A 16019-nucleotide genomic window follows, 5' to 3' on the forward strand; every position below is an offset into this window, starting at 1 on the left:
TCTCTTCTCTCTAAGTATATATATATGTGTGTGTAGATAGATATTGATTTATCTATCTATAGATATAGAGTTAGAGAGATTATATAGAGATACACATATGCTCATTAATATAGTCCATTCATTTCATGCAAAGTTACTTATATAATTGTGTATAAAATCTCCTTTTTTGAAAGTTTAATATTTAATACAATTCTATTGTCTGTAATACTCAAGCTATAACTTAGGTGTCTAGAATTCTCATTATACTTAATACTTTGCACCTGGCAATGCATACTTTTTCACTTTTCCTTTCCTTTTTTGTAATTTGATTATTATTTTTTAATTTTTAGAAATTTATTAATTCATTATTTTACTTATTTACATTTAAAATGTTGTCTTCCTTCCCAATCTCTCCTCCACAAACCCCCATCCCAACCCTCCTCCCTTTTGCCTCTATGAGGGTGCTCCCCCACTCACCAACCCATTTCTGCTTCACTCCTCTAGTATCTCCCTGTGCTGGGGCAACAAGCCTTCACAGGACCAAGGACCTCCCCTCATATTGATGCCAGATAAGGCAGTTCTCTGCTACATGTGCAGCTGGAGTCAGGGGTCCCTCCATGTGTATTCTTTGGTTGGTGGTTTAGTCCCTCGGAGCTCTGGGGGTTCTGGTTAATCGATATTGCTGTTTTTCCTATTGGGTTGCAATCTCTTTCAGCTCCTTCAGTCCTTTCTCTAAGTCCTCCATTGTGGCCCTTGTGCTCAATCCAATCATTGGCTGTGAGTATGTGCATCTGTTTTAGTGAGATGCTGGCAGAGCCTCTCAGAGGACAGTCATACTAGGCTCCTGTCTGTGAGTAGTTTCTGGCATCAGCAATAGTGGGTTTGGTGTCTGCAGATGAGATAGATCCCCAGGTAGGTCTGCTCCACTTTTTATCATTGCACTTTTTATTCTATTTTATTTTTTATTTATTTTTTTCTTTAGACAGGAACAGTTCTGGGTTAAAAATTTTCAGAATGGTGGGTGGCCCCGTCCCTTAACTGGTGGCCATGCCTATATACTGGAGGTAGTCTCTTTAGGTTCTATCTCTGCTTTGCTAGGCATTTTGGCTAATGTAATCCCCACTGGGTCCTGGGAACCTCTTGCTTTCCTGGCATTTGTGACATTCTTATGGTCGCCCACCCCCGGTCCCTCACTCCCCACTGCTACATATTTCTATTCATTCTCTTGGCCAATAGGACATCTAGCTTATCCCTTCTCATACCTGATCCTGTTCCCCCTTTCTCCCTCTCTCCAAGATCCCTCCCTTCTTCTACCTTCCTTGATTATTTTGTTCCCCCTTCTAAGAAGGATTGAAACATCCACACTTTGGTCTTCCTTGTTAAGCTTTCTATGGTCTGTGAGTTGTATTGTGAATACTCTGAGCTTTTGGGCTAATATCCACTTATTAGTGAGTACATATAATATGTTTCCTTTTCGGTCTGAGTTACATTACTTAGGATGATATTTTCTAGTTCCATTCATTTGCCTGCAAAATTCATGAAGTCATTGTTTTTAATTAATAAGTAGTACTGCATTGTGTAAATGTACCACTTTTCTGTATTCATTCTTCGATTGAAGGACTTATGGATTTATTCCAGCATTTCTGGCTATTACAAATAAGGTTGCTACAAATATAGTGGAGCATATATACTCATTAAATGTTGGAGCATACTTTGAGTATATGCTCAGGAATGGCATAGCTGTGTATTCATGTATATATATTTCAATATTTCTGAGAAACCTCCAGATTTCCAGAGTGGTTTACCAGCTTACAATCCCACCAGTAGTGGACAAGTGTTCCTTTTTCTCCACATCCTTGCCAGCATCTGCTGTCTCCTGAGATTTTGATCTTAGCCATTCTGACTGGTGTGAGCTCAGGAATCTCAGGGTCATTTTGATTTGCATTTCCCTGATGACTAAAGATGTTCAGCATTCTTTAGGTGCTTCTCAGCCATTTTAGATTCCTCAGTTGAGAATTCTCTGTTTCACTCTGTTCCCCATTTTTAATAGGGTTTCTTGGTTTTTCATGAGACTTTATATATTATAGATATTAGCCCTCTATCAGGTTGGTTGGGAGCCATAATGGGACAAGCTGATATATTAGCAAGTGATCATCCTGAAATGTCCTGCTTTGGATTATTACATAATCTGTGACAGGTGAGCTCACATTCAGCAAGGCTGTGAGGGAGTAATTTTAGGAAAGATCCCTGCTATTAATATGCCTTTACTGCTATTATTAAACATATATAATATCAATAAGTAATAGCACACCCCTTTGTAGCAGATCTCTGCAGATCCATGAAGATGTTCTGTCTTATAGTGATGCTATGTAGACAAATAGATGACTTAAGTTTTAAAGATGATCCTACAAGAATTCCTAAAATTATATCTGTGATTATTAAGCTCTTTTATAACGGGACTGCTACTAGGCACTTTTCTGATAGTCAAGACTGCAATGAGAACTCTGCCAGTCTCTCAAGTCTAATTGCTCTTAGATGGCAACCAGACTTTCTCCTACTCAGAGCACATTCCAAGAGGTTGTAAAACAATTAACCAAAGCTCATAAAAAGGGAACTAGGCTTTATTACAGTTGCTAGGACAGAAGATAAAATATTGACTGGGTTTATCTATACAAAACTTCACTTATAACTTAGTTATGGTTTTAAACTTTCAATGGAACTCACTCTGTAGACCAGGTTGGCCTTGAACTCAGAATTCCCCCTGCCTCTGCCTCTCAAGTGCTGGGATTAAAAGGCAATCACCACCCCTCCCTGGTTCTCTTATTGTTGAAAATAGTTTTTGCTATCCTGGGTTTTTTGTTATTGCAGATAAAGTTGAGAATTGCTTTCTACCTCTGGAAAGAACTGAGTTGGAATTTTGATGGGGATTGCATTGAATCTGGAGATTGCTTTTGGAAGGAAGGCCATTTTTCCTTTGTTAATACTGCTGATCCATGAGCCTGGGAGATCTTTTCACCTTGTGAGGTCTTCTTCAATTTCTGTCTTCAGGGACATGTCTTACAGATCTTTCTCTTGTTTTGTTAGAGTCACACCAAGGTAACTTACTGTTTGTGACTATTGTAAAGGGTGTCATTTTCCTAATTTCTTTCTCAGCCTGTTTATCCTTTGAATATAGAAAGGCTACTGATTTGCCTGAATTAATTTTATATGCAGCTTCTTTGCTGAAGTTGTACCACATTTTTCCTACCCTTTCCTCTGTTGAGGGACATCTGGGTTATTTCCAGCTTCTGGCTATTGTAAATATAGTGGCTATGAACATAGTGGAGAATGTGTCCTTATTACATGTTGTAACATTTTCTGGGTAAATGCCCATGAGTGGTATAGCTGGCTTCTCATGTACTACTATGTCCGATATCCTGAGGAGCCACCAAACTGATTTCCAGAGTGGGTGTAGTAGGTTACAATCCCACCAGCAATAGAGGAGTGTTTCTCTTTCTCCATATCCTTGGCAGCATCTGCTGTCACCTAAGGTTTTGATCTAAGCTGGTCTGACTGGTGTGACATGGAATCTCAGGGTTGTTTTGATTTGCATTTCCCTGATGACTAAGGATGTTGAACATTTCTTTATGTGCTTCTCAGCCTTTTGAGTGTCCTCAGTTGAGAATTCTCTGTTTAGCTTTTTTCCCCATTTTAAATAATGTTATTTTGTTCTTTGGAGTCTAACTTTGTCAGTTCTTTGTATATATTGTATATTAGCTGTCTGTCAGATGTAGGATTGGTAAAGATCTTTTTCCAGTATCCAAATTAATAAAAGCAGAAATGAAAATGGAGATATAACAACAGGAAATTAAAAAAATCATCAGATCCTACTACAAAGCCTATACTCAACAAAAGAGGAAAATCTAGGTGAAATGGACAATTTTCTAGAGAGATACCAGGTACCTAAGTTAAATCAGAATCAGATATGATCTAAACAATCCTATAACCCTCAAAGAAAAAGAAGTCATTAATAGTCTCCCAACCAAACAGTCCAGGACCAGATGGATAAGACAAAACTCCAACCCCAGGAGATAAAGGCAAGCAGATCTTTTGAGTTTAAGGCCATCCTGGAACAGCAAATTTCTGGTAAAGAAAGGCTTAAACCCAGGTTTGGTGGTACAGACCTTTAATCCTAGCATTTGGGAGAAAGATACATGCAGATCTCTGAGTTCAAGGACAATCTACAGAGCAAGTTTCAGGACAGCTAACTCAGGCAATGAAGGAGTTGGAAAAGAAAGCTGGTGATAATGTAATAGAACAAAGGGGGCATGTTCTAGCTCTAGCAAGCAGCAGAACTTGGCAGCTTTGGCATTGTGGCTCTGTCTTTAGAATGAAAAACAGAAGGGCATACTGGAACTATTGATATTGGACAGCTGCAGCTAAGAAATTAGCCATGAAGAAGAGACTAGCATCTCTGTAGTAAAACCTCGGAAGTGTTTACTGAGATCACAAAGAAACTGTGTTCTAGAGCCAGCCAAGGTTCACCCAGGCGGTGCTGTTTTTGAAGGTATGAAGGGGTCATTGAGAGTAACTGAGACTTGGCACTGGTGAGAGGCCAGGAAAGACCATTGGTGAAGGTGGAGCCTCAATTTCAGGTGATGACTCAGGACTGAAGGGGCACGCAGAGGAGTTGAGGCTTTGCAAAATGAAGAGAGCCTATGAGAGGTTATCGATGAAGTCTAGTTGTAGCTGAAATTTTCAGCATATTGGAGATACTAGTACCATAGGATGATCCCCAAGAACAGCAGCAACAGTGGAGTAGAGTCAACTATAGCCTAGAGTTTTAAAGAAAGCAGAACTGGAGAAGTGAGGCAAACCCTTTGAGGGAACCCAGAAGATGTGTGACTCCCAGACATTGGAACAAGAAGTTGTAATATTAACATTGCCTTGAGGATGCTAAGATGTTTGAGATGTAAGAGCCATGGGATATATGCTGTGGAAAAGTGCTAGAACCAGTCCAGGAGAAAGAAGCTTGTTGCAGTCCACAAAGATTAAAACATAATTGGAGATCTGAAGACTGCTTTGACAACAGACATGGAGATATAGAGTTTGGAATTTGCTCAGTTGGTTTCCTGCCTTGCTTTGGGGATTATAGTTAAGTGATTGGATGAATCTCAGAAGAGACGTTGAACCAGCCTGAATGCTACCATGCTTCTGTCTTGATGATAAGGGACTGATTCTCTGAACCTATAAGCCAGCCCCAATTAAATGTTGTCCTTTGTAAGAGTTTCCTTGGTCATGGTGTATTTTCATAGCTATAACACTATTTGAGGCCTTTTCCCAAGAACAAATTTAAACCTGGTATATAAACCTGTCTACAAGTTCACAGTTAATGGAAGTCATAGGTTCTAGGTAGAAGCTTACTAGTGTTGTTTGCAAAAACTGACATGATATCAAGCTATCTACTAATGTAGAAATGTACTGTTTATTTTATTTATTAAAATAGGTTTATCTTGAAACTTTTTATTTTTGTTAAAGAATTAGCTCAACAAAACAAGTTTATTCACAAATAAGTTGATCTCACTGTACTTTTCCTTACAGAATTTCATGATAGCAAGTACATTTAATTTACTTCCCATTCAACAATAAAATTCCCAAGATACAGTATACTTTAGAGATATAAACTCCCTCAATATGGAAAATGATATAATTGCTTCTGGGAATTTCATGTGAGTGAAGCATAATTTGTTCCAGAGAGGAGTTGTGCTTGTTCTTCAGAAGGAAGAATAAGAATGAGTAAGAATTAACTCCTGGAAAACCTGGCCTCTTCCATGTACAGAGGCACAGGCAGAACCAGGGATGCCTGAATTTTGAGAGGGTGTCCAATTTATACTCTATTTTAAATTTATTTTTATCACCACCAAAGAAGAAAGATATTTATTGAAATGTAAGTTAAGGTCACCTTCAAAATCCATTCTTGTATCTCTATTACTCTATTTTTTACTCTTTATAGAAATTTGAGGTGAATTAAATGGATTTATAGGATGCCAAAATGAAACAAGTTAAAAATGTTACATAGAGAGATATGAATTATCAGATCATAATAATATCAAAATTTAGCAAGAACTTAATCTGGAGTAATGTGACCCTCTCTGCCCTAGGAACTAATTGGTCAATATTGGTCCATGAGGGTAAAGGAAGCAGAGATGATAGACAGGGGGTTCAAAAGTCTTATGAGTATGTACAGTGAATAATGGCACTGGGACCAGCTGTTCAACTTGTGCTGATTCAGGGCTTATAAAATTTTGAGGATGGACATCAGAATATCTAGGGTTTGCAAAGGTCATTGGCTGAAGGCTTGAGGTACTGAGTGCCTCATTAGCACAGGGAAGCATTTCAGGAGCTAGCTGAAGAAAGGAAGTTGAACCTGTAATCTAACTAAGGCTATATGATATTCTGCAGGTAGAGGTGTGGATGGGCTTTTGAACTCCCAAGACAAGGTCAGAGAAGAACAATTTTCTCTAGAATGGAACAAATGGAGGACTTCCTGTCAATAAAGGGAATCCTCCATTATGTGCTGAGCTCAGAAGTCTATCCAGTCAATAGCTAACTTTAACCGTAATTAGCAGAGTTTCCCCACATTTTCCCTTCATTTATTTTATAATATCAAGGAATCATTGTACCTCTCAGCCTCTATGCTGGGGATGGCAGGGTATTGAACCAGAACCTGATTAGAAGTGACTTTTACAATGCTACTTACATCTACCATTTTAAAAATTAGACCAGGCAGGGTGCCAAGTAGAAGAAGGTTCTGATGTCCAATACATGGTTAAGGAGGGGCAGAAGCCAAGCCACAAAAGGCTTTGAGTACCAGGGGTTAGGGGGTTGGGCAAATAACATGCCCTCAGATCCTGTAGGAGATCTTTGAGCAGCCTACTAATTTCACCAGCCCAGGTTCATTAAATTAAAAACAATATTCCTTCCCCAACAAAATACAAGTCCCTCTGTATTCAGCAGTAATTAAATCCTGGGCCCTCTGATTCTGGAGCCCAATCCCTGCTAGTGAGGTCATCTTTCTTTGAAGAGACTCAAGTCAGTCTATAGTGGAGGCCATCACTAGGTCAAGTTTGTCCTAGCAGTCTCTGGCCAAATTATGAGTTTAGATAAGGGCTGCTCCAGCAATTTTGGCTGCATCCTCCAAGATGGCAGCAACTACTCTGAGAAGTAAAGGGATGGGATGAAAACCTTTTTTTTAACTCCTCCTACTTGTAAAGTGAGTTCCTCAGGATCATAGAGATAAACCTGGGGAACAATTCTCACAGATGTGGAGTAACCTTGAAATGGGTGTTTAAAGCAGGAACCAGTACTGTTCCGGCACTGGAGAAGAGCAGGTTTGTTAGCATATATTAGCTTAGTGACAGTGATATTATGGAAACATGTAAGGGGTTGGGGTAGGGTCTTGATAAGGACCCTTCAAGGTAAAGGGGAGGGGTAGGTTGAAGAGAGGAATGTTTTATAGCTTCTCTGTAGGTAAGGGCCTGTCCCAGAAACCCTGACTAAGGCAGGTCCCACGGAGTTCATGAAGCAAGATGTTAATGGGAATAATTACCAACAATGGCCAGGAGAGGGGAGCACAGAAGAAGCATTGGGGGGAGTTAAGGTAGGTAGTGAGAGGAAGGTGGTTGGCTGTGTACTGGATGTATGGTAACCAGGAAATCTGTGTTTGAATCCATGTCCAAGTTTGATTTCCTGTTGAAGGATATTAATGTGAGTGAAGACTGGTTTGGCAATGGAGACAAGGTGGCTGGAGATATGTAAGTCAGCCATGGGGTATTTAACATATCCATTATGGTAGAGTTTACCCGTGACTGCTATCTGCCATCAGTCAACCCAGGAATTGTGGGTGAAAAGCAGAAAATGAGATTTAAGGTTGGCAAGCATGATGCCACCACTACTTAAGCCTGCCCCAACATCCTTCCAGTAGGCAGTCCTGGGTTCTCATAATTTATATTATGTTTGCTGTATCAAGGACTCTCCAGTAGTGTGTATTGGGAGGGTTAGGAAGAAGCTGGGCTGTAACAGAGTTAGGATGGAGGATAACAAAGATAGCCATAGGAATAGAGAAAAGGGAATCTTGTGGGGGGCACATGTCTTGGGAAGCTGCCGCTAGGTCATGGACATCCTTACAGGAGATCTCGTTGTTTGGTCAGGGGTGGCATCTTCCATTTTTTTCCATTCTTGATCTGTCAGTGGGAGTTGAGTCATCTTTTAAGATGGTAGAGTGGGGTCGGACATTCCTGGCAGGGACTAAAAGTGGCCTAGGCTGGTCTCCTGGGAAAAAAATAGAAAAACAGGCAAAGTCCCTTCCTATTGTTAGAAGGGGGGGTCATTCCCCCTCCAACCCCTATCTGGTGGGTTCTTCCACCTGACCAGGATGAATAGTATATGTGTTGGCTGACTCCAGTGACAGACAATGGGAAGTTCATCTTGGGTAGCACAGACATTTATTACAGTAGTGCACATAATGTCACATTTAATTGGGTATTTGGTGATAGAGAGACTTGTGCTGGTTTGATTAAAATTTTTTAAGTGTTTGATGTGTTCTTTTAGCTGTGCTAAGACCTGTAATTTAACTAAGGATATGTGACATCCTGCAGGTAGCTCTGCGTGGGGGTTTTTGAACTCCTCAGACAAGGTCAGAAAAGGGAAGCCCTGCCAGTTAAGGGAAGTCTCCATTATGTGCTGAGCTCAAAAGACAGTCCAGTCAACAGTAGACTGTGACCTTAATTAGTAGAGTTTTCCCACATTAATTAAGATAAAAATAAATCCATTTCAAGTACACAAAATCCTTTAGTCTCTTTAGGTCTCTTTAGTCCTTTAGGTTACACAGGATAGATAAGGTAAGTTTCTGGGTCTCTCATTGCATGTGCAGTGTCATCTGCACAGTGTTTCTAGGCTGTAGAATTTATATGTATGTTAGGGAATGACATCAGGCCAAAGATAACAGTGAACAACATAGGGCAGCCAAACTTCAGCCCCAGACAGCATTTTTCTGGGAGTTCTGACAAAATAAGTTCAGAGGCATGAAGGAAAATCAAGTTACAGTCACATCAGTGAGAAAGATTGAGTTTATATGAGGTGGATATAAAGAAAAAGTTTGATTGCTTGAAAGCAACATGGATCATAGGTAAGGTACCACTACTTATATGTAACAACAGATAGACACTGGTTCTGTCTTTAAATCACATATTTAAAAGCAATGCATCTATAAGCATCCTATTTGTTTGTCCATTTTATCAAAGCAACATAGATCTTCCATCAAAGAATGAAGACTTCCCATCTACTGATGTAATTTTTGACAATAGAAAATAGAGGGTAATGATCTATTAAAAAGAGCAATGGTCACTGACAAGAAAATCATGTTAGGACACTGAACAATTGCAAAATTATCCATGAAACAAATGTTACTTCCTTCTGACTTCACATCGAGTTTATCTGTGTCTGCCACCTAACTTGAGGAGCAGTCCAGCAAATGTTTGCTTTTTCAATGGACAATTTGTTTGGTTTTGTCCTCTGGAAGAAAATGTATTTTGCAACTAAGATTTCATGCATACATTTCTGTTCCATTTATTTAGTTATTTCTTTGCTTCATTGAAAGTTCCATAATTTGTGTTTTTAAGAGACACAAATCTTAAAATCTTTTTTTCAAGGTTGAGAATGGAAACCAGGACCTTGAACATTCTTGATATATTCTTTACCTCTGAACCACACACATAGCTATTTTCACCAAAAATGCAAATATCCTTTTCTGGGTTTATTGATGGTTATTTTAACAATTGCTATCTAAAGTGATTTTTTTCCTGCTGAAACTTGTATGCTGCTCCTTTTTCATTTTTCACACTGTACTGATATTCCAATGATTCATTGAACAACTCTAATTTTTATTAATTTTGTTGCTTGACAATTTGATCAATATCAAACGATGTATAATATATTTTAATTACTTTCCTCCACACTATCTTAGCACTTACCCATATAAAAGTCCATGTGTCTTAGTTGATTTTCCAAAGTTTTCTGAGTCATTTTGCCAAACAGGGACACTTCCCTAGTTCTTACTTTCTGTAATTATTTATTTTAAAAAAGTTTATCTCAATTAAAAATATTTTTGTGTTTGTACATATGTTTATGTATCTGTATGTAAGTGCTCTTAACTGTCACAGAGCCATCTCTGCAGCCCCAGCACTTTCTATTATTCTTAAATTTTGTTTTCTTTATAGGTTTCAGAATGTTGTGCTCTCTATTATCATGTTCAATCCATAAGCTCTATGCAACTTTATAAGACTTAGGATTATGTCAGAATGTACATTGCATATTTTCAGGGAGATTCTCTTTATTAAGTTAATTACTTTAACAGACAGGATCAAACTTAGAGCCTGGCAATTACTCAGCAAGGTATACTTTTTATTTAGCTTCCACCACAGACCAAATGATTATTTTTATTTCTATTTCGGAAAGGTCATTTGAGTTCTACCTCTTATAAAATTGACAGAAATTTCATGAAAATACCAATAATGTTTCCCTCTTTAGTCTGTAAAGATATTGGAGCGAATCATACTTACACCTGAGTTTTCTTTTTATCACACTTAAACTCTTCAGATAGTATATATTACATTTACTCATGTTTTTTAAATCTAAAAAAATCCAGTTTCAGACTTTAGACTATAATTTCTTCTCTTGTACGTTACCAAGAAGTTTTAAGACACAACTCTCATATAGCTCTTCATTGTTCTTGCCCTAGAGGCGAACCTTACTGATGGCGGGTGAGAACTATACAAGGATCACAGAATTCATTTTCATTGGCTTGAGATACAACCCTAAGCTGCAGGTCTTCCTGTTCTTGCTCTTTCTGCTTTTTTACCTGGTTACTATGACTGGAAACTTAGGTATGATCATTCTTATCCGGGTAGATTCTCGTCTTCACACACCCATGTACTTTTTCCTCAGCCACCTGTCATTTGTGGACATTTGCTTCTCATCAGTCGTGGGCCCCAAGATGCTCATGGACTTCTTTGAAGATAGAAAAGCTATCTCTTTTCTGGGTTGTGTCCTACAGCAATGGTTCTTTGGGTTTTTTGTGGCCATTGAATGTCTTCTCTTGGCATCCATGGCCTATGATCGCTATGTAGCCATCTGTAACCCCCTGTTGTATTCAGTAGCCATGTCCCAGAGACTCTGCATACAGCTGGTGGTTGGACCCTATGCAGTTGGCTTCTTCAACACCATGACTCACACCACAGCTGCTTTCCGACTTCCCTTTTGTGGCTCCAATATTATCAATCATTTCTTCTGCGACATGTCTCCTATTCTTTCCCTCATATGTGCTGACATACGGATCAACAAACTGTTGGTTTTCATCGTGGCGGGAGCTGTATTGATTGTCAGTAGCACCACCATCATTGTCTCCTACTTTCACATCCTCATTGCCATTCTGAGGATCCGCTCTGCTGAAGGGAGGAGGAAAGCTTTCTCTACCTGCTCTTCCCATGTTACAGCAGTTTCCATTTTATATGGGACTCTCTTCTTTATCTACGTGCGGCCAAGCGCCATTTCTTCACTGGACCTCAATAAGGTGGTGTCTGTGTTCTACACAGCAGTGATTCCCATGCTTAACCCGCTCATCTACAGCCTAAGGAATAAAGAAGTGAAAGCAGCCATGGGCAGGACAGTTGCTAAGGTCAAAGTTTTCCTCAAAAATTAAATTGTCATCTGGAGTACAAGATAGATTCATGGCAAAGTTTCCAGGAATTATCTGATACACCTAGACATCATCTCAACATGATAAACAGTTTGCAGAATTTGTAATTAACATCTCTTTATCTTTCTGTGTGGCTTTTATTTTACTACATAAAATACATTTTATTTTAGTAAATAAATCTTTATTTCATCATGTTACTATGAATGTAACTTTCTACTTAACCACAGGGTTCTTTCCCTTAAATATATTTATTTTTGAAAGTATGATGAAATCTAATAAATACAAGAGTGACCAGATATGAGTCATACATCTATATCCCCAGATTTTATATGTAAAATTGAAAATAACAAGCAGAGTATTTGCTTAGCATAAAAGTAATTTTAATTAAAATTTTTCCTCATTTATTTAATTTTATACCAGTATAATTTATTTTCATGCTAGGTTTTATTCCATATTAAAACATCCAAACAAACAAACAAAAGTTGTTGAAGTTTATAGACAGTTTGAACAACTTTCTGCTAACTTGAAACCACTGAAGAGTTAAAAAATGGGATTGGGGCTGGATTTGATCAAAATGCCAGAGACATATATATGAAATTTTCAAAGCATAAAAGAAACATAGTTATTTTTGAAAAGATAAAATTATGCTTGAGAATGACTTTCTGGTATAATTGAGAATCTATGATTATATTTAATTTTGCTAATTATACATGGTATAACACTCAATTATGTCAATATCTATAGTTGAGTAAATAAAAACAAGTTAATCCTGCCGTAGTGCTACAAGGCAAAACTAGGTAGCAAATTTATCTCAAGCCCTGCCCACAGGGTTTCACAATGAGGTTGTTGGGTCACTGTGTCCCTCGTCAGGAGTGACTGATGGAAAATCATTCTGGTCCTTTCTTCTCCACAGGGCAGCTGGACATGCTTTGAGTTTTCTTTACTTTTTAATTACTTACATTTTTTATAGTCCACCCTTTTCCCTCTCCAGGTCTACTCTCCCACAGTTCCTCATCCTATTCCTCCTCCCACCTGTCTCCAAAAAGATGTCCCCGCTCCCCACTCTCTGGGGCCTCACATTCTCCTTTTCCCTCCCCCTACCCACTTCCACCCTGATCACTTTGTACCTCTGCCTCTGGTGATTGCTTTCTTCGTCCTTCCAAGTGTATTGAAGCGCTCTCACTTGGGCCCTTCTGCTTGTTTAGCTTCTTGAGTTCTGGAGATTGTATGCTGGGCATTCTGCACTTTTTTGGCTAATATCCACTTTTAGTGAGTTCATACATACATACCATGCATGTCCTTCTGGGACTCTGTTACCTTACTCAGGATATTTTCTAGTTCCATCCATTTGACTGCAAACTTCATGTCCTCTTTCTTAATAGCTAAATAGTATCCCATTTTGTAAATGAACGACATTTTCTGTATCCATTCTATGCTTGGGGGACTTCTGGGTTGTTTCCAGCTTCTGACTATTACAGATAAGGCCACTATTAACATAGTGGAACACATACCCCTGTGGTATGGTACAGCTTCTTTTGGGTATATGCCCAAGAGTAGTACAGCTGGGTCTTCATGTGGATCTATTTCAAATTTTCTGAAGAACCTACTGATTGATTTGCAGAGTGGTTGTACCAGTTTGCAATCTCATCAGTGATGTAGGAGTGCCCTTCTTTCTCCACATCCTCACCAACATGTGCTGCCACCTGAGTTTTTGATCTTAGATATTCTGCTTGATGTAAGATGGAAAGGGAGCATGCTTTGAGTTTTCAATCATTATAAATACAGCATTTTATAGGACTGAGACTAGAATGGTTTGGGATTAGATTGGTTGATCATGCTCTCCCAGGAACTGAAGATACAGCCAAAGATATTATGATGTCTTTGACAGTAATTCCCATCAACAATAGAATGCCTATGGAAGATAGAACCTACATATACGTGACACTAATAGATAAAATAAAAACAGCTTCTAGATCTGGGAAGATGGCTCAGTGGGTACAATACCTGAGTTTAAATCCCCAGATCCCTCATAAAACTAATGCAGAATTTTTCATCCATAATGAAAAAACTTTTAGGAGGTGAAGGCAGGAGAACTTGAATTTTTTAGGTCATCTGATCTGCCATATAGAATTATGAACAATAAAAGGAACTGAATAGTATTCCATTGTGTAAATGAAACACATATTAATTGTATCCATTATTTGTCTTAGGGACATCTGGGTTGTTATCAGGTTTTGGCTACTAAAGCTACTATGAACACAATGGCGCTTTGGTCCTTGTTTTATGGTAGAGACTCTTTTTGGTTTTTGCCCAGGAGCAGTATAGCTGGGTCTTCAAGTATAACTATTTCCAATAAGGACATTGACCCACCCACAAGACTTTTAACCCCAAATTTGTCCTGTCTTAAAAAAAAATGCAAGTACAAAGATGGAGCAGAGATTGGAGGAAAGGCCAACTGATAACCAGCCCAACTTGAAACCCATCCCATCAGCAAGCCCCAATCCCTGACACTATTAATTATACTCTGTTATGCTTGTAGACAGGAACCTAACATAACTGTCCTCTGAGAGGTTCTACCTGGGAGTTGACTAAAACAGATGCAGAGACCCAAAGAGGGGATGGAGTTTGGAGACGCTTATGGAAGAGCTGAGGGAATGATTGAAGGTCTTGAATGGGGATGGGAACCTCAAAGGAAGACCAACAAGTTCAACCAAACAGGACCCCTGGGAGCTCTCAGAGAATGATCCACCAACCAAAAAATATACACAGGCTGGAACAAGCCTCCTAGCCTCCTAGCACTTATACAGCAGATGTGCAGCTCAGCCTCCATGTGGGACTCCCAACAACTAGAGTGGAGGTTCTCCTTAAAGCTGTAGGCTGACTGTGGTACCTGTTACCCAATAGGGCTGCATTGTCTGGCCTCAGTAGGAGAAGATGTGTCTAATCCAGCAGAGACTTGATGCACCAGGGTGGGGTACCATTTCAGAGGAGAAGGAGAGGAAGGATAGGGAAAGAAACTCTGTGTGGAGGAGACCTGTAGGAGGAGGGCTGCAGTTTGGGATGTAAATAAATAAATAAATACATACATACATACATACATATATACATATATAAATTTTGGTTTCTTTCCAAATTTCTGGGTGTAGGAGATATTGCCTTCTTTATGGGATATGCCATACACAATCATGATAATATGGTTACACAAAGACTAAAAACAAATAAGCCAATTGTAATAAATTTAACTCTATAGTGTCTACAAAAGAATCCCAAGTTACATTGTTATAATTTTCACTAAAAAACCCTTCCTTTTAATTATAAATCTCAGTACCTGCAGCCAATATACATTATTACATTTTCTAATCGCCTTTTAACTTTAGTCTTCTTACCATGTAATTAATGCTAACTGGCAAAACTTACTGGAAGGTGAATGATTTTGTTTTCGAGTCTCCTTTGGTTAACGCCATCTGATCAAGCACTAACCAATGATATTTGTGAATACATCTGGGAAATGCTAGATTTTCGTGGTAATATTTCTATCCTTAACATATTTTGATTATTTGGGGTGTGGACAATTGCATGGCATAAAGGACATGGCATGGTCACTTTGGATTATGGCATCCTGGTACTTCCTGATTCCCCCTTTGTCATGTTTCTTGAGCTTTAGGTTAATAAATATTCTTTCAAGATAACTTTATATTCTGGCTTTTTACCAACTTAGTGTTAGATACTAGAATTTTAGAATATGAAAGTTAAATTTTCCTCCTATGATATTACTACAGCTGGCCATTAGATGGCAGCATCAGCATAGAAACCACAATAAAAGGGCCCAGATATGTTTCTGTTTGTTCTTATAGCAAAAGGAAGATGACAGGGTTGAAGAAATCTTCTAAAGACTAAAAACTGATTTGTGAGGACTGAGGGATTACAGGAAAGTTTACAGTGTGCCTCTGTGCATTTATTCCCCAGGAAAAGGCTAGTACTTTCGTTGGCTTATAAGCTTTCATTGACGCAGAAACATTCAATCCTCACTAATGGATTTTGACATTCATACCTTCTGATTGCAGAACTAATTATAGACAAAGAGTTTCCTGTGACATACAACAGAACATGATTATGTACATTCTAGAGACACACAGTCCAGATCTGACTTATCAAATATTCTTACAGTCCCTGCTAGCATTAGAATAAAAGCAAATAAACATAAAAATAATAATAAAAATCAAACAAACAAGCAAAAAAAAAAAAAAGACCTCTGAGCTGGGTTGTGGTGGCATACACCTTTAATCCCAGCACTTGGGAGGCAGAG

The 16019-nt window shown here is 38.7% G+C and overlaps 1 protein-coding gene across 1 annotated transcript; it reads left to right on the top strand.

Moving 5' to 3' along the window:
- Positions 1 to 10771: 10771 nt before the first annotated feature.
- On the top strand, positions 10772 to 11716 carry LOC127684237 (olfactory receptor 1009). Its single transcript, XM_052181193.1, has one exon. It carries the CDS (start codon positions 10772 to 10774, stop codon positions 11714 to 11716), a length of 945 nt encoding a protein of 314 aa, XP_052037153.1.
- Positions 11717 to 16019: the final 4303 nt, after the last annotated feature.

Source organism: Apodemus sylvaticus, chromosome 5 (assembly GCF_947179515.1).
Source record: "Apodemus sylvaticus chromosome 5, mApoSyl1.1, whole genome shotgun sequence".
Lineage (NCBI taxonomy): Eukaryota > Metazoa > Chordata > Mammalia > Rodentia > Muridae > Apodemus > Apodemus sylvaticus.